This window comes from Panthera uncia (genome assembly GCF_023721935.1).
Source record: "Panthera uncia isolate 11264 chromosome A3 unlocalized genomic scaffold, Puncia_PCG_1.0 HiC_scaffold_12, whole genome shotgun sequence".
In the NCBI taxonomy this organism is placed as follows: domain Eukaryota; kingdom Metazoa; phylum Chordata; class Mammalia; order Carnivora; family Felidae; genus Panthera; species Panthera uncia.
The window spans coordinates 28,770,775-28,789,238 of NW_026057579.1; the positions used below are offsets into that span (position 1 = coordinate 28,770,775).

The 18,464-nt window shown below is 40.9% G+C and overlaps 1 protein-coding gene across 3 annotated transcripts in view; it reads left to right on the plus strand.

Annotated features, from left to right (window-relative positions):
* NBAS (NBAS subunit of NRZ tethering complex) overlaps positions 1 to 18,464 on the plus strand; it is a 328,333-nt gene that overhangs the window by 284,140 nt on the left and 25,729 nt on the right. For all 3 annotated transcript variants that reach the window (XM_049652503.1, XM_049652501.1, XM_049652502.1), the window contains one exon: positions 7,097 to 7,292. In XM_049652503.1, coding sequence (XP_049508460.1) covers positions 7,097 to 7,292 — 196 coding nt within the window. The remainder of the gene's footprint in view (positions 1 to 7,096; positions 7,293 to 18,464) is intronic.

Consider the following 18,464-nt stretch of genomic DNA (forward strand, 5'->3'; position numbering starts at 1 on the left):
AGGCAGACTGCGTACGGAGTCATGGCTACAACCACGTGTTGGGTTTTATGCCGTCGTGGGTACGTCCTCCTTTGACTCCTTATGTTGGTACAAGTATGATTTGCCATTGACCCGCAGCTTCTGCCCCATTCGTAAAGCCCTCTTTCTCTCCTCTTTCGCCTGTGCTAAGTGTCAGCCACCACAGCCACCACACCCAGACAGGCCACCAGTGGAGTGTCTGGACAGACAGACTTCCTTTCCAGTTTCACCGCATTCTTGCCTCCGGACATCAGGGGGGAGTATCGTAAGAATTTGAAATAGTGTCAAAAATCGTGTACAACCTCTACAATTGAAGACGAGTTTAGGGTAGTTAATTATTGAGAGGCTCGTGCACATTAAATTGATGAGTATGTTTTCTCCCATTTTTTATGTATGCCTATAACATATTTTAAGAATAGGATCCAAATTTCCTGTTTGAGTTAAGAATTAATTGATTAGATTGCTTAAGAAAAATGGATTTTAAAAGCCTCCAATAACTAAAATAATATTTTTCTAAAACAATATATTTGGTAAACCTGGAATTAAGAAAATATCATCATGCGTTTAAAAACAAAAAGCTAACGAGCATCTATCAGTCAGTGGCAAGATCCCCGGAATGGCTCTCAGCAACTCACCAAATCCTTACAACCACCCTATTCTATTATTGTTGTCTCCATTTTATAGATTAGGAAATGATGCTCAGACAGGTTTTGTTATTTTTCCGGGGTCACCCAGCTAACGACATGCTATGAATTTCTGTCACCATATCTCATCTGCTTCTGACATTAAAGAGCCTGCAGTGGACAGTGAGTGAGGTAGCACCTCTCAAATGCCATCGTGCCCTGGAATTGCCTGCGGGTCTTATTAAAATACAGACTTTACTAGAGTAGGTCTGGGTGGGGCCTGAAATTCTACATTTGTAACCAGCTCCCTAGTGCTCCTCCGTCCAGGGACTGAACTTCATGTAGCAAGGTCTTCAGGCGTTACCTCCCTCAGTTTTCTCGCCTTTTCTGTCTCCTTCTCTCTGCCTTGGCCTCATTCCCTCTCCTGTTCCCTGCCTTCCTATACCTTTAAACAGTTTCCTAACAGGAATGACCCACGGGTGTGAACCGGCATATTAGTGATTCTCAAAAGGACGTGCAGAAATAAATCCACTCAGAAAACAGATAATTAATGAGGAATTCCTCTGCACGCTACTCAAAAAGGAAGAAAGATTTCCTCCAAAAGTATTGGAGTATTTTAGAAGATTTTATTTGTTTGTTTAAATTGCTGCTCGATCACAGTCCAGCTTCAGCTGTGTAAAAGCTTCATGTATACTCAGCAGCATCAGATATTCAGACTGCATTGAGCTCTTTGGTATTACCTAGCGATTTCACAGTATTTTTAAGCACAGAAAATGAAAGGAAAAAAAAGAGAAAGCCCACTAAAGCAAATAGAATCTGACTTCTTCTTAGTCTTCGTGCTCTGTGGGACAGAGTAAATCATCAGATGTTCGCCGAGTGCCCCCAAAGCATGAACATCGTGTGCCGCGACGCTGAGCCCTGCCAACAGCCCTGGTCAGCGGGCAGCACGGCGGATCCACTCTCCCACTGCGATCTTTCTCGAGGCCAGCTCAGGTTCTGCTTAAGACCTCATAGCTGTCATTCCTGCCTCATTATAGTGAGATGCACCCAGGTTTTTACTGATAAATGAACCTGAGGAAGCGATTCTGGGTTGCATACATTCACGAGCAGCCACAAAGAGGTTCTTAGCATTTGTCAAAAGTTCAGACTTGAGATTGGAAGTGTATGCACCTCGAAATGATTTCATTTGCAGGAACTTTTCATAGAATTTAATTGTTAATTATTTGAAGAAAAGTCACACTTCTTTCTACACTCCTGCAATACCATCGATGTGTCCCTGCATTCATTTATTTGCAGTTCTCTCTTGTTCCTTGCCGGGTGCCGCAGTTATTTCAAGGGAGCCAGTAAACAGAAGGTACCACACTGGGGAGCGTCCACCCCACCCAGCTCTGTGTGCAGGGAGCAAAGTGTGTGCGGTGTGTGGATCAGTTACTTGAGTTAAGGGACCTTCCTAGAATATGAGTGTTGGTGTCTCTCACTGTTCGCTTACTTACGTTTACTTGCTCGCCCCTCCTCCCTCCCTTTTTAACCTCACCTAGAATTTTACAGATCAGGGTTTGCACACTCATTTCCCACTGAGGCCAGGCAGGTAACAGACATGAGCAAGGTGGGCTGGGCTTGAGGAGAGGTTGGGGGTGGTGGAGGCTGAGGGGCACGGGAGCTCACACACGCCTTGTCTAAAGGAAACAGCGGCCCGCTTGTCCTCTTCTTTCAGCTTTTCAAGAGGGGCTGGGTTGTTAGGAGAATAGATCTGAAGAGATCTCATCACAAGAAAAAAGTTTTTATTTTTTTATTTTTTTTAACGTTTTATTTATTTTTGAGAGAGACAGAGGCAGAGTGTGAGCAGGAGGAGGGGCAGAGAGAGAGGGAGTCACAGAATCCGAAGCAGGCTCCAGGCTCCCAGCTGTCAGCATAGAGTCCGATGCGGGGCTCGAACTCACGAACTGTGAGATCACGACCCGAGCCAAAGTCAGACGCTTAACCGACTGAGCCACCCAGGTGCCCCCTTTTTTTTAATCTAAATGAGGTGATGGATGTTAACTTATTGTGTAATCATTTCACAGTACACGTAAGTCAAATCATTATGCTCTACACGTTTAAACTTAGCGCCGTATGTCGCTAGTATCTCAGTAAAACTGGGGGGAGGCCGGGAAAAGGAACTGGAAAATCTTGATTTTTCTGTAAAATGTTTAAATTCTGAAACATTGTCATATGGCATGCAAGGCAACACACAAATTTGGCTGCCAGTTTGTAACTCGAATATAGAAGATTCAACTAAGTGACCCTCTGTTCCCTTTAGGCATTCAGATTCTGTGACATTCATGTTTACAAGAAATCACAGTGGTCTGTGTTTTTCCTGTTTGAATGCAGTATCTTTCCTTCCCCCATTCTCAAATGAGAACGGTAATTTCATTTTGTGTAGTGCATCAAGATTATGGAAAGTGCTTTTTGTGTTTGCGATGTCTTTTCGTGTACTTTAACTGTTTAAGTGCAAGGTTGAGTTCTCCTCGTATGAGTATGCCATGCAGAATCTGAAATTCTTTTACCAAGGATTGGCTTACTAATTTTCTCAAAATCTGTCTTTTTGCTTTGATTCAATAATTGCTTTTGTTTGTTGACAGTTCCCTTCCTTTTGTGAGTATCCTGTCACGTTCCACTATAGAACTAATCGTTTGGCGAGTATATTTTTGTTGTTCTTGTTGCTGCTGCTGTCCTTCTCCGTTAATAGAGCTCTTTCAGAGGATTCTTTGTTTTTTGATCCCAAACCGATTGTATGAACATGTTTCGTTTAGTAGTTAATTTTTCTTTAAATAGAGTAGTAAGTTGCTCTGTGCAGTGTAAAAACCTCCTCCCCAGAAAATACTCATTATAGAGAAAAAGGTGGAAAATGTCTATGTATTTGCAGTGAAACTATGAGCAGTTTTTTTCTTTTATCTGTTTATAACTTTTTAAAAACATTTGTATGACTTTCATAATAAAGTAAAAATGTTTTGAAATAATGTGCTTTTTATTCCTAAGCTCATTAAATCCTCTCCTTGCCTTCATAAGCTACTCTAAAAATGGAATCATCTTCCTTCTTCTCAGTCTTTTTTTTTTTTGACATTATAAAAGTCATAATTGGTTATTTTTCACCCACCTATTTACTTCAAACATTTCAAACCCACAGAAAAATTGTAAGGATAGAAAAACATGATACCTATGTACGCTTCCCCTTGATTTGCCAATTTGTTACCATTTGTATCAAAAATCCTGCTCTTTCTCTGTACTTGTGTATGTGTATTTGATGAGTCATGAGAGTGACTGACTACGGATTTTAAAAACTCAGATTGAAATTAAAATGTTAACCATTTTGCAGTTGATGTCTTTGGGAGATAGCGTCCAGGCCATGTCCTTGGGTAGCTCTCCTATAGAGCTGCCTTTCGTTTCTGTGTGGTCTTATTGAACACCAGTATTCACGTGGACATACAGTGAAGCTCATTTGGAACACGGTGCTTCCAGAACACAGCATTTCTGTTCTGGGGATGAATTTTGCCGACTTCATTATGTGTTTGAACTGTCAACCCGCAGTTGGAGCAGATTCCTCCAAAATATCAAGTGTTATCAACTGCATGATAACCTCTAATGTAAATGGAATCGAACTCAGTTTGACTTAGAAAACATTATAATAATCTTTCTATATCACGTCAGTATCTAAATAATTTTAATCAGCTGCCACAGTGTTCTGGAACATATCCCCTATTTGGTTCGGGAGCATCGTGTAGTCATTGATAACGGCAGTAAGAGAGTCCAAGTTCAAATATTGGCCTCAGTAATAATGGTTGCCAGTTAATCGAAGCACTTAGTTATAGGTCTGATAATGTATTATGTGCTTGAAATTTATTACTTACATATTTGTTTAATTCTCAAAAGCTTCAAAAGTAAGGGGTTGTACTTCTCTCCAAGTTACTAATGAGGAACTGAGGCTCAGAGCCATTAAGTGACTTCCCGGTCTCTGGCACGCTGTCAGGAAGAGGGGATTCTGGGAGCTGAATGTGAGCCTGACAGCTGCAGATCCTGTGCTGTCAAAGCAGGAAGCCGCACTGCTTTTGCGGCCGGGGGTGCGTGCTCTCGGTTACCCAGGTGAGGAGGCCTGTGCTGCCTTAGCTCTCTCCTCTCTTTTACCGCCCACTTGCATTGCTCCCTGAACATGCTCTGTCCTTTGAAATCCTTGGTTCTTTTTTCTTGCTGTTCTCTTGATCTGGATGATATTTTCTCACCTTGCCTTTGACACCTAGCCCACTTGACCTTTATGATCCCGTTCCAATGCCACGACCTTGGTGAAGCCTTCCCTGGCCCTACTCTCTGTTCCTCCAAAATGATTGTTCGTATTTACATATATTAGTAATTTGAATAGTAGTCGCTTTTAAAATCTTTCTGGACCATTGTTAGTTCTTTGAAGGCAGGAATCCTATAATTTTCATCCCTGTGTCATCATGCACAAGCTGGTGCTTTCATGATACTGATAATAATCATAATGATCGTTATGCAGATGATGCTTACTATTTATTAAGTACTTCCTCTGTGCCATGTACTGTGGCTAAGTACGTTCTATACATTATCTTGATTTCACAGACTCCCAAGAGACAGACTTTCAGGACCTCTGTCTACTTAACTATAAATGGGAATGATGACATTCATGGTTTTTATCTAGAGTTGTTAGCACATGGTGGGGCCGGGGCTCACAGGTCCATCACGTTTCCCCAAAATGTTTTTCCCCCACATGATACCATCTGCTCACTTTGCACATAGATTTCCAAGAAATCTACTTCTCTTGCACCCCGATTTTGCCGTTTTTGATACATGTCAAAGGCTCACATAGTTAAAACTAACAAACGACTTCGTAGATTTAGAAAATGCTTAAGCCACTTGTCATGGTGTTTTAGAATTTCTTTTATTCCTAAATACAAATGATGAATTGTTTTTTAATTTGAATTTCCATGAAACTGTACTGACAAGTGTATTATAGAATGTGTAGTAACAGAAACACTCAGTGGGGTATTGTAGAATTTTTAAAAATATCCTGTGGTCTTGTTGGGTCGTGGAGTTTGGGACTTGGTGATATATTGCTGGAAACCTCATAAGGATGTCGTTACAGCAAAACCTGTATGATTCAGTGCCGTTGCACTGCTCTCCGGGGCTGTTGTGCACGTGAGGTATCTATATGAGGCCTCTTAACCGTAATCAATAGTAATTCTTTGACATCATCATCAAAGGAGTTGTTTTCCTGAGATGGCCCATTTGGGTTTACAAAGGAATAGATTCTAGCACTGGATAGAAAGTCGTACAAATATTCCCTTCTCTGAAGCCTTTCAGACTTCCCAGGTCTTTAATAACCATGCATTCATTTTTTATCTTTAGTAGAAAACTTGATACTCTAACCCCGTATTGAAATTCTATCAGAGAGAAAAGTGTAGAAAGAACATGGACTTTGGGGTCATACTGCGCTATTCTAGATGTGTGCGGGCATATCATAGCCTTTCCTTAAAGGCTATTTCCTCATCTAGAAAAAGGAATTCACATGTACAGCATAAGGACTACAGTTAACAATATTATATATTTGAAGGTTATTGAAAGAGTCCATCTTAAAAATTCTAATCTCGAGAAAAAATTTTGTAACTATGTCAGGTAATGGATGTTAACTTATTATTAATAATCATTCCACAATATACATATATCAAACCATTATATTATTCACCTTAAACTTATATGATGTCATGTCAGTTATCTCTGCAAATGGAAAAAAAAATGTAAATAAAATGGAATATTTATAATAATGATTTTGCATAGGTATTGTCAACTAGTTTAGATAAACTAGTTTACCTAAAATTACTTAGAATGATGCCTACCTCTGTTAGTAGCATTAATAGAAATACATACTTATTAAGCGTTTCATAAGAAATAGAGTAGCTAAGAACATGGTTATTTTTCATCTGCTTTATGTAACTCAATATGATACTGTAAAATATGTAAAAACTACATTCATTTTACATAGTTTTTAAATACCTAATATGGTTTCTTTAAGCCATTTAGAACCTAAATTTCTCGGGGCACCTGGGTGGCTCAGTCAGGTAAGCGTCCAACTTCGGCTCAGTTCATGATCTCACGGCTCATGGGTTTGAGCCCCGCGTCAGTCTCTGTGCTGACAGCCCAGAGCCTGGGCCTGCTTCGGATTCTGTGTCTCCCTCTCTCTGCCCCTCCCCTGCTCACACTCAGTCTCTGTCTCTGTCTCTCTCAAAAATAAACATTAAAAAAAAATTAAAAAAAAAAAAAGAAGAACCTCAATTTCTCTTCTCAATAGGAAAAAGGCAAGGTCACCCAACAAACAAGTCTTTGGCTCAATCACTATATTGGGTTACTGGAATTTTTTTTAAAGAAGGTTTAGGAGTTTCTGCCTAACCCTTGGTTTTGCCCTTCAGGGAAGACCTGGTTTCCTCTGAGGACCTGCTGGTGTGGCTGCGGCCTTTCTGTGCTGACGACACCTGGCCCGTGAGGCCCCGCATTCAGGTGCTGCAGATTTTGGGACAGTCATTTAACCTGAGTGAGGAGGATGGCAAGCTCCTTGTGTTCTTTCGAACGGAAGCCATTCTCAAAGCCGCTTGGCCCCAGAGACAGGTAAGGGAGCGTCCGACTGGTTTTTGCATGCTTTCCCTATTAAAAATAATTGGAGGTTATTTCTCGATTACTTTAAACCACCCTCCAGTGAATAATCAGCTTGGTAATGCAGACTTTCCACTGTGTTCCTCAGTCCAGCTGTTTAGTAGTTAAATACGTTTGGATTGGATTGGATTGGATTAAATTGGTTTGGATTTTTCCATGTGTTTGAACGTGCATAGGTGCTGGAGTGATGTCTCATTCACTTCACATGTGTGTGGCATTTTTCTCTTCAGAGGATATAGTCAGGATTCTTGACAGTATCCGTTAATTATCGCAACTCTCCCTGTCCCTGGAGAAATGCGGATCTAAATGGAAACTCAGTGTGCAGTTTAGCTAATTCACTTTTTTCAGACTCTACCCAGGCAGGCAGGTGCCCTCCTCTCTCTTCTGTCCCTATATAGACAACATAGGCACACACAAGATCTTAGTTTCTCCACTCATCCTTCAAGACTCACTTGGTCTGCCATCTCTCTGGAACCTTCCCTGACCACTTCAAACTTAATTAAACTTTGAATTCCACACATTTGAGCTTTAGCTATATAATAATAATAATTATTATTATATATAATTATATATATTTTATGATTATAAATATATAATTATGTATATAATTATTATATATAATAATTATAATTACAATATAATTATAATAATTATTATTGTTGTTACTATTATTGTCTTGTCTCCCCACTACTGTGGAAAATTCAGAAGCCCTGGAGGATATATTGTCTTTTGAATTCCCCTAAGTATGCTGGGCACACATTGGGAGCTCAAATACTTGTTGATTGAGTAAATGAGAATACTGATTCCTAAATCAAAGAAATACGGTAGCCATTGAAGTCTGGCTCAAACTCTAAATTGATGCAGCCCAAAGACATAGGGTGTAAGGATCAGTAATCTCAGTCAAGTGCGTCAGCCTGCAGACCATATACCAAAAAAATAAGCCTTCCCACATAATCTACTCTGCAAGAGACTTTCCTGGAAGTCTGACTGCAACTCAGTGTACCTTCTAATTTTAAAGCTTCGCTTTCTAATTAATGTTTATGTCCTTATTACTACATCGAAAGAACAATGAATTTTTCTTTTAAAAAATGCATCAGATATTAAGAATATCTTGAGACTCATCTCAGAACTTCACAATTATTATTTTAAGTATTCTTATTTTCCTACATGAGAGAAATGGGTAATTACTCTTCTGTATTCTTTAGAATTAGAGAATTTGAGATTCAGAAGAGATGGATTATCGGGTATTCTCTTACTCTTGCCAAATTCCTGAAATGGGTTGTATTAAAAGTCACTGGTCTCTGAATAATACTCTTTCTGAAGCCCCCATGACCTTACCAACATACTCAGTCTCAACATGTTGCCTTGCATTACATGAAGGGATCACTAACAGTCTTTTTAAAGAGTGGTCTATGAACACAGATGCAATAGGCTACAAAATATATTCCAGGTCTCCGGCCCAGTAGACGTTAGAAGTATGCTTGTTTTTAGCGACAGGAAGGGTCACGTAGCATCTCTTGAGTTAAACTCAAAATTAGGTCGTATTATTTTTGCCACGTGGAATCTTGGATTCTGACTCATTCTGGAACAAATGAACGCCCCTACTGTTAGGTACTTTTCTGACAGAACCTCCATTTTTCAAGTGCTCAACCTTGCTCGGTTTCGTCTTCGCTGTTGGCTGAAGCCTGGCAGAACGACAAGGCCGGTTTCTCCGGTTGGAGCCCCACTTTGCGTTATGTCAGATCAGTATACCAAAAATACTACCAAACGACGTGGAGGCCAGGGAAAGGGAAAACATCTATCTTACCTGTCATGTTGAAACAGTAGGACACACACTTTCGTATTTGGGCCAAAATGCTTCAGAAATAGTAGGAGTATAACCATGATTTCTTCTTTTAAGCTTTTCTTAACTTTCCAGTTACCCAGAGAACAAGGTATAAAAGGTATACCATCTTTTATATGATTTCAGTGATTTCTGGATATTTCTGAGATTTTAATTTCGTTATAGCAAAACCTTTTCCAAATACAGGACTTAAGGGAGCTCAGCCTTTTGTTAAGATTCCTTTTCCGTGTACTTTTCTAAATTGACCTGACCATTTCACTGAGCGCAGTCTGGTTTCTGTCCTTTGCACAGTGTGTATGGAGAGTCTCATTTCACCACTGTTTGCTCTGGTGGCGAAAACTTTTTCAGGCCCTTGGAAAACCTCTCTCCCAACACCCCTGACTCCAGTAAAACTCGTCCCGTGCCTCCTTACCCCTTTTCGGTTCTCCCCCTCTTACTTTGTCCTCATATAAGAGCAATTTCCCTGTTCTTCGAAGCTATTGAGCTGAGTTTGTTTAAAGTATTTGATAGTGGAAATAACAAAACTACCATAGTTTAATTATGTCATTCATCTATAGTCTTCCAAAATAAATCAAATCAGTGAGTATCTCCTCCTCCTATAAAAATGAAGTATTCTGTGTCAGTCGGGCATTGCTGTGTGAAATCTGTTTTGGAGGGCAAGCGTATTTGGCCAGGGCACTCTGTTTATTATTGTAAATAACTGCTACATGGAAAGCGAATGTGGAAAAATTGTGGCTTCACAGTGGGAATAGCCGCAACTTGTGGAGTGTTACCGAAGTACGCTCCTAGTTCAAATGTGAAGCCGTCTCCATTATTGTTTTTAAAAAACCGTTTCACCTTTCACTCGAGCAGTAGAAAGATCGGGGTGCTGGTGCACAAATCCTTCAGAAGCCTATATCTTGGCCACCCTCCCACCTCCATTGCTTCATCATCTTGGAAAAGATTCCTAAACCGTGAGCCTTGCCTTCTTGGTGTGCAAAATGGAACCTTGAGCTGGAGGAGACAGAGGATGGTTTGCTCGCTCTTCTTTCTTCCACACACATTACAGTCTTCCTCGTCTCCATATCCCAAACACCTAGAAGACCCCAAAATGTTGATTACACAGGCTCTCGTTTTCTCCACTCCCTACCCCTTTCTCTGTTCTCAAAGGTAATATTAAGGGTAGAGGCAGATTCTTACAGAGCAAAGATAAGAATAGATAATGATATTGCAACGTTCAATTACCAGAAAATGTAGGACTGCTACCTTCGCTGTGGCTGGTAATCCTCTTAGGCAGACTTTGCATACATCAAAGAGGGACTTAATATTTAATTATCCTCGAGGTGCCCAAAGTAGTGGCCCTACAAATCAATGTGTTGCCGGGAAACCAGCCAGCTCCTGCAAAATTAAACGCAGAGTCTGTGGAGCCTGCTACCTCACTGGTTCTCAGAGAGACAGCAATTCCTAGTTTTCTAATGATTAGTTAACAGAATTAAAAATTCAGAGGCCCTCATTTTTCAACAGCTTGAGAGGCCTCCTTTTCCATTCCAGAAAAGTACCCCAGCATGGAGTACAGGAGAGAAGAAAGGGGGAAGACTTAAGGAGGGGGAAGGGAGGAATGTATTGCATTAATTCCCTTGGTATAATTTATCTGAGTTTTTCAGGTTTTGTAATTTTCTGGTTAACTGGTGCATGAAAAATATGGGTCAAAATACTGATGTTTCCTTAAAAGATTCCATACCCCTTCACCTTATTGTTTTTTCTGTTTTTGTATAAAAAGGGACATGTGGCTTAGAGCTTCACCTTTTAAAATTTCGATCTGTATGGATTTGTGGTTATAAGTGATCACTAGAAAAATTAGTTTAAGGAAACTCCTAATCTTATTACAAATTCATGCATTTTGCCTACTTTGAAACATGCAAGGACATATTAACTCCTCTGGTCAAAGGCCAGTTTGGCTTCGTTTTGCCAAAACACTAACAAAATACACACTTCTTTATCAGACCAAGACCAGTGGAACAGCTTCAGGATGCAAAGCTAGATTTAGTTTCTTACAAAGAATTTACTGTCACCTTAAATGTCTTCAAAGCTAAGACTCCCTGCCCTAAATGGTTTGCTTTATCAAGTATAGGATAAGATTTGATGTTAAAAATATATGTGCCTATGTGCCCACACACATATAATATATCCCACACATGTGAATTACCCGTACATGTAATATATCTTTGCTAGCCATGGAAACCGATTCCTGGAACCAGAGGAGACTTTCAAAAGCATGCCAATTCCAAAGTCACATTTTATAGAAAAGGACATGCTGTCCAGAAACAAGAAGTTACTTCCTCTGATTTTAGCTTAAATGTCACCATTTCTAAAATCCTGCATCCTAAATCAGGCCCCAGTCACGATCAGTTTCACAAGCTCTTAGTTTTCTTCTGATCACCAGTATCTGTTGACTTCTCCCTGCCGGTCCTTCTGTCTGTCATTCTATTATATGATGTCTTTCTTCTTCCATTAGAATATAAATAACATGAGAACATGGATCTTAAGGACACTCAGTAAATATCTGCTGAATAAATGAATATTCAATTTTTAAAAACTTCTCTAAGGTCACCTTTAAAATGGCAAGGCCAAGACCCCTGAGCTTCAATCTGCTGTTCTTGCCGTGAATGATGAAGGCTCAGACCATGCTGCTTCCCGCTTATGTACAAGCAAAATGATTTCCTTGGAATAATGGAAAGGTTTCCTTACAGAGTGGCCTGGTGCGTTTAGACTGATACTGTTTTGTATTAATTTGCTGTACTTTGCTCCCAGTGATTTCTGACCAGCCGGCTGCTTCTCGTATGGAAGCAAATGATTCACAAGCATGTTTGTCTGGACAGAAGCAAGAGATCTGAAATGTTCTAATAGAGCTTGATGTGCCTTTTCAGGTTGAGAGAGCGTCAGTGTTACTGGGTTCTGCAACTATTTGGACACCTCGGAAGGCCTCTCTCGATGACTTAGGGCTCCTTTCCTTTAAAGATATTCCTTCTTGTCATGGGCATCGTCGAGGGAAGAAGATGGGACTGAGGAATGTGTATTAAGTGCACATTACTGCGTGTACTCTTTAGAACAGCTTGCAAAGTCGTTACCAGTCTCTGTTTGAGATGAGGTCACACAACCTATTAAGGTCACCCAGCTTGTGAACGATCGTAGTGGAGTTTGAACCTGGTTCTGTTTGATGTCAATGCCTGTCTTCTTGGCCCTTTACTGCACTTCTTCCCATCTGCCAGGGAAAGATACTCAGCTCTAAAGTCTGGGTAGCATTGCACCATATCAGGCGTGTTCTGTTCATCTTGTCTTTCTGCTTGTGACTGCCTGGGTTGAGTGTGACTAGGCAAGGGGAATGAGGAGTTTGATTCAGAAAACAGAAAGCATGGCTTCATCTAGTAGCATTTTTCCCTGGCTCAGTACAGAGCTCTGCGTATGTTCTTTGCTGCTCAATTAAAACATTCTGAAAAATGCCATGCCTAGTAACCATGGTCTGTAAAATATTCATCGAAGATTCTTCCGGCATGGTTTATGCACCATTCCCTGTGTACTCTGGGGATAGACAAGAGACCAGACGGTTAGCAGTAAAGTGTTTGGGCGCTTCACACAAAACTGCATTCAGATCCCAGTTTTACCACTCACTCGCTCTGTGGCCTTGGAGAAGTCACTAAACCTCTCACAACCTCAGTTTCCTCGTCTGTACAACGGACATGATGCGTGGATGTGTGAAGACTAAATGGGATGGTATGTGTGCGTCTCGGACTCCGGTCCAGGTAAATGTACGCTGTTCGTGTGGGGATCCCAATCCAGCGGAGCACGTGGATACATGCACAGAGAAGTCCGTACCCTGAAGGCTCTAACGCTGCTGTTAGAGTCTGCACAGTGCATAGGGTTCAGGGGAGGGCATGCGGTCGTCCTGCCTGGAGGCAGTGAGGAGAGACTGCTCTGAGGAGGTGATTCCTGAACTCAGTTCAGCGCAGCAGAGCCCCCAGTGTCCTGTGCACATTTTACCGTGGTGGTGCGGAGACCGCGTGGGACAGAGAGAGAGAGAGACGTGAGAAGCAGCGTGGTCAGAGATGCGTTTTGAGGAGAGACCCTCTGACCTCTTCACGAACAACAGACTGGAGGGTGCCAGGCAGGGGACAAAAGCAGGGCTCAGGTTGCCCAAACTTGGCCCCGAACTTGGTACCAGCTGTGAAGATAGAGGAGGGTAAAGAGAGCTGAAGGAGTTAATCCCAGGGGCCCGGTGACTGCTTAGACGTGGGGGGACAAGAAACACACGCTTAAGTTGCTAAAGACAGAGCAGCATGAGGAAAGAGCAGAGGACAAACTAGTTTTGTGGAGAAAGGCACTGGAGGTCAGGGCTGTGTTTTCACTCAAAAGGACGCTTTTGGGGGGGTGGGGGGTGGTGTGGTCAGATGGGGAGGCCCTGCTTCTCCCCTTCACTAGGCAGACCTTCTCCAGAGCCTTGTACGTTTCCTGGGTCACGGCAACCTCTTCCTGGGACGCACACTTGGTTTTAGCAACTGCTCCTGGGTGGGACTGCTTCCTCCACCCCGGGGCACTTCCCCCAGGGCCAGGTCAGCTGGGGAGCCTCTTGGGCTCTGTCCGTAGAGGGGGAATCACATCCAGAGCCTCCTGCCCAGAGGTGCAAGAACCTCAGCCACCACACGGGTGGTGCTCCTGACGTCGTGCATAGCAGTGCTGTCCCTTCCTTCTCGGGCCTAGAGAGAAAGGTTGGAGGACGAAGGGGAGGAGAGGCAGGAAACATCCCAGCGTTTGCATGTTGCAGGGTGGTGAGGATATGAGGTAGCTGGGGATGACTTCTCTGGTTTGTTTCTTTTAACTTTCAGTTTTGAAATAATTTCAGATTTACCCCCCAAAATTTCATAAATCGTAGAGGCAGTGTAACAGCTCATCAGCCCATATGGAAGGTAGGACTGTGGTGATTGATGTTAGTACGTTGAGAATAATCCTTTACGCGACGCTAATTATTTTCTGTTCACATAGTATGGTTATGTGCATTAATACTGATTTCATATTCACACATATCTGAAGATCAACTAAGCCACGTTATCATTGCCTGTGGGAAGATGCAGATTTCAAGAGGGGCGCCTCAGTTTACGACAGTCATGTTCACTGTCCGCGGCCACAGAGGAATTTCAAGTTAAAGCTGTTTTCATCTGAGAATAGGTGACTCAGTCCACTTTTTCAAGGACAGTGACTCAATGTCTGATAAGGAGGCTGTAGCTACTTGACAAATTGACTTAGAGCAAGGGCTAAAGTCACCTAATTCAGTGAAGACAGAAGCATTGCTTTCAGAGACAAAAGGGAAAGAGATATCTTTATGTTTGACTCACATGTGAATTTTGCCCTTTAAAATCCAGTAATGTTCAGTTCGAGGTGTCTGTATGGAATCATCGCGAACTATAGGGTGCCTGTGAAATATTGGACATTTTCACCACCACCCCCCGCCCCCCGCTCACTCAGAGAGACAGACGCATATTATTGCTTTCTCTCTTGAGGGAAAAAAGGATAAAATCAAACAAAACATAGAAGAAAAACTTGTGAGAAATTGCTAATTATTTTCACTCATCTCTAGAAGGCATGCTATAAAGCCATTGCAAATCCTATATTGTACAAATAAATGAGATTCTAAAAAGGGATGAAAGTTAACCCATGATTCCATTATCCCAAAACAGCTACATTTCTTTGTGTTCTTCTTCTGTCCCATCTAATCTGTTGACCCAATTCTTATTAGAAGAAATCACAGCCCATATTTTTATATGGAGCTGTAATATAAATCCTACCTGTCATTTATTATGTGCCTACCATGTGCCAGTCTTTCTGCAGGCTATTTTATTCACACTCTCTTATTTAATAGCCAGAACTATCATACACTATGTTACCTTCATCTTACAGAAGAGGCGCTTAAGGTCAGAAAGGTCCAGCAACACCTCCAAAGTATGGCGTCTTTCCATGTTACTTTGACTCTATCAGCACTATTTTGAAAGCTGCGTGTTTCACCAAATTGTCCTTTATCATTATTTTACAGTCTCCTTGGTGAGGTATGAGGAAGCATTTGCTAGCCACCTCCAGTTGGTTTTCCCTCTATGTTAAAATACGTTCTATGGCCGTTTCATCTTGTAGCTGTTTAGATACTGTATTGTTTGCTCACCCTTGCCTGAAGTGTATTAGGATCTGGGAATACATATTTGAATAGGAACTGTGCTACCCTCTGGAAAAGAGAGAATCTGACTGTTTCCTAGGTCTGCATTCATGGTCACGCGACACCTTGTGTCCACGTATTTTGGAGAATTTAAATTCCTGTGGTATTAATGTTGATCTCACGTTCCCATGACTTCTGCAGGTTCTGAGACCCATTGCTTTCTCTTTTATTGACTCAAAACAATACTTCCCTCTTTTGTTTTTCCAGATAATTTGTCAGATATGTGACACAGTGATTTTCTTCAATTTAAGATTGTTCAATTTTTGCAGCCATTAATGAGGAGCGTTACTAGTTGTGATAGAAAAATATATTGGGCCAAAACCCATGTCCTTTCTATTTGAGGAAGCTTCTTTAGCCAGTCTTTAAGATGAAGGCTGTTTGTGACAGATTCTTTTAGTTTTCCTTCCATGAGAATGGTTTCATTTCCCCTTTTTTTCCTAAAGGATAGTTTTACCGTATATACAATTTGTAATTGACAGTTCTTTTAATACTTGAGAAATATTGGACCAGTTCTTTCTGGCCTCTGTGGCTTCACATAAGCAATACACTGTTATTAAAATTGCTTTTCTCTCTATAGGTACTGTATTCTCTCTCTGGCCACTTTCAAGATTTTTTTTTTCGTCTTTAATTTTTAAGAGTTTAATTATGATGTGTCTGGGCATGGGTTTCTTTGGACTCACTAACCCCTGTTTGGGGTTAGCTCATCTTCTTGAATCTGTAGGTTCATGTCTTCCACCAGATTTGGGATGTTTTTAAATGTTACTTCGTAAAATACTCTTTAAACTCCACGTTCTTTCTCCCTTCCTTCTGGAACTCTGACGAGAAATGACCTTACCTGGCCTGTCTTGTATTTTTCAATCAGGAGTCAGGAAATACTGAGTCTGAGTATCCTTCTGTTGGGTGAGGGGATGCCAGACCCCGGACCTGTGTTGTTTCTCCAGTCCTCGGGTCCCAACTAGTTAACTTTCTTTTTACCACCTTTAAGAGTTCTTTTGTTTTCTCTCATTATTTCCAAAGTTTATAGTTGTGCTTAAGAGAGGAGTAGGGAAAAATGGGTCAAAGCCATTTTGTTCAGGCTGGAAGTCCTTTGCATATGTGTATATTTCTTTATACAAAAATTCATTTTGTTTTGGTTACCTGAATTTATGTTTAAAATCTTATAGGATATGATAAACAAGATAAGCTTATATTATCTTGATAAATTTAGATCAATTTAGATATTTTAATATGTAGACACAAATCCTAGGTTAGTACTTGTATATCAAGGTACCGTAAAACCTTGGTTTTGCAAGCATAATTTGTTCCAGAAGCATTCTTGTAATCCAAAGTACTTGTATATCAAAGCAAACTCTCCCACAAGAAATAATGGAAACTCAGATGATTCGTTCCACAACCCAAAAATACTCCTATAAAAATGACTACAACACTGTAATATAATACAAAATAATAAAGAAAATACAAAATATAAAGAAAAATAAACAAATGAACCTGCACTTACCTTTGAAAGCCTTCGTGGCTGGTATGAGGGAGACGAGAGAAGAGGGTTATTGTGTAGCACGACTTTCACTATCACTAATGGAATCACTGCTATCTGTCGCTCAGTGGAATCTTTTCCTTTTAGTGCAACTTGAACAAGGAACCTAGCCAATGACACTTGCTTTTGCCTCCTTTTGAGGATTATGCAGAAATGTGACATTGCATTGATGATCACCCACAGTCCCACAGCGAGAGAGGCAGGGGGAGAGGGAGAAACATTGGCTCAGTTGGTGATCATATGACATTTGTTGTCATACACTACCCATATTGCAAGACATTGCTCGTTTATCAAGTTAAAATTTATTAGAAAGGTTTGCTTGTCTTGCAGAACACTCACAGAACAAGTTACTCATAATCTAAGGTTTTACTGTGTGTACTGATTATCTGGCAAGGCATATTCTTTCTCGTGTTAAAAAAACATGCACTCGAGTCCATTTTCAGGCCCATTTTCTTCTCTCATGTGAGGTGAAGCTTTTGCAGCTACAGTGGTAGATAATTTAAAACTGCTTTTTTTAAATTTATTTAAAATTTATTTTTTTTAATGTTTATTTTTGAGAGAGCACAAGTCATGGAGAGGCGGAGAGAGAGGGAGACACAATCTGAAGCAGGCTGTAGGCTTCCAGCTTGTCAGCACAGAGCCCAAAGCGGGACTCGAATTCACAAGCCATGAGATCATGACCTGAGCTAAAGTCAGATGCTTAACCAACTGAGCCACCCAGGTGCCTCAATCTTTTTTTGTCTGTTTGTTTAAATATTTGTTTGTTTATTTATTTTGAGAGAGAGAGAAAGAGAGTGTGATCAGGAGAAGGGCAGAGAGAGAGAGAGAGAGAGAGAGGGAGAGAGAGAATCCCAAGCAGGTTCCCTGCTATCAGCACAGAGCCCGACATGGGGCTCCATCCCATGAACTGTGAGGTCATGACATGAGCCGAAATCAAGAGTCAGGTGCTCAACTGACTGAGCCACCCAGGTGCCCCTAAAACTGCTTTCTTAAGAGCTGAGCAGCTTAAAAATTGAAACCCTTCATGATGTGAGGGAGTATACAAATGTACCTACACAAAATGGATAATTGTGTAAGTTTCTATGTTTTTCACATTTGTATTTTAAACATGAGGTCAATGCTCTGAAAATTAAGTTGCTAATAATTGAAATGTTAATGAACTTTCAGAAGAAAATGTTTCCTGACAAAGGCACACTTTTATAAAGTCTGTGTATACAAGAAAAAGGGGTTATACAGAGAAACTCATTACCAAACATGTGTTAAAAATGGAAACTATTATTTAACACTAATAGAAAAACAAACATATGAAGGTTTAATTTATAGTTTTTTTATTTTTATTTATTTATTTATTGTTAATGTCTATTTATTTTTGAGAGGGGGGAGGGGCAGAGAGAGAGGGAGACACAGAAACTGAAGCAGGCTTCAGGCTCTGAGCTGTCAGCACAGAGCCTGACATGGGGCTTGAACTCATGAACCACGAGATCATGACCTGAGCCAAATAACTGACTGAGCCAC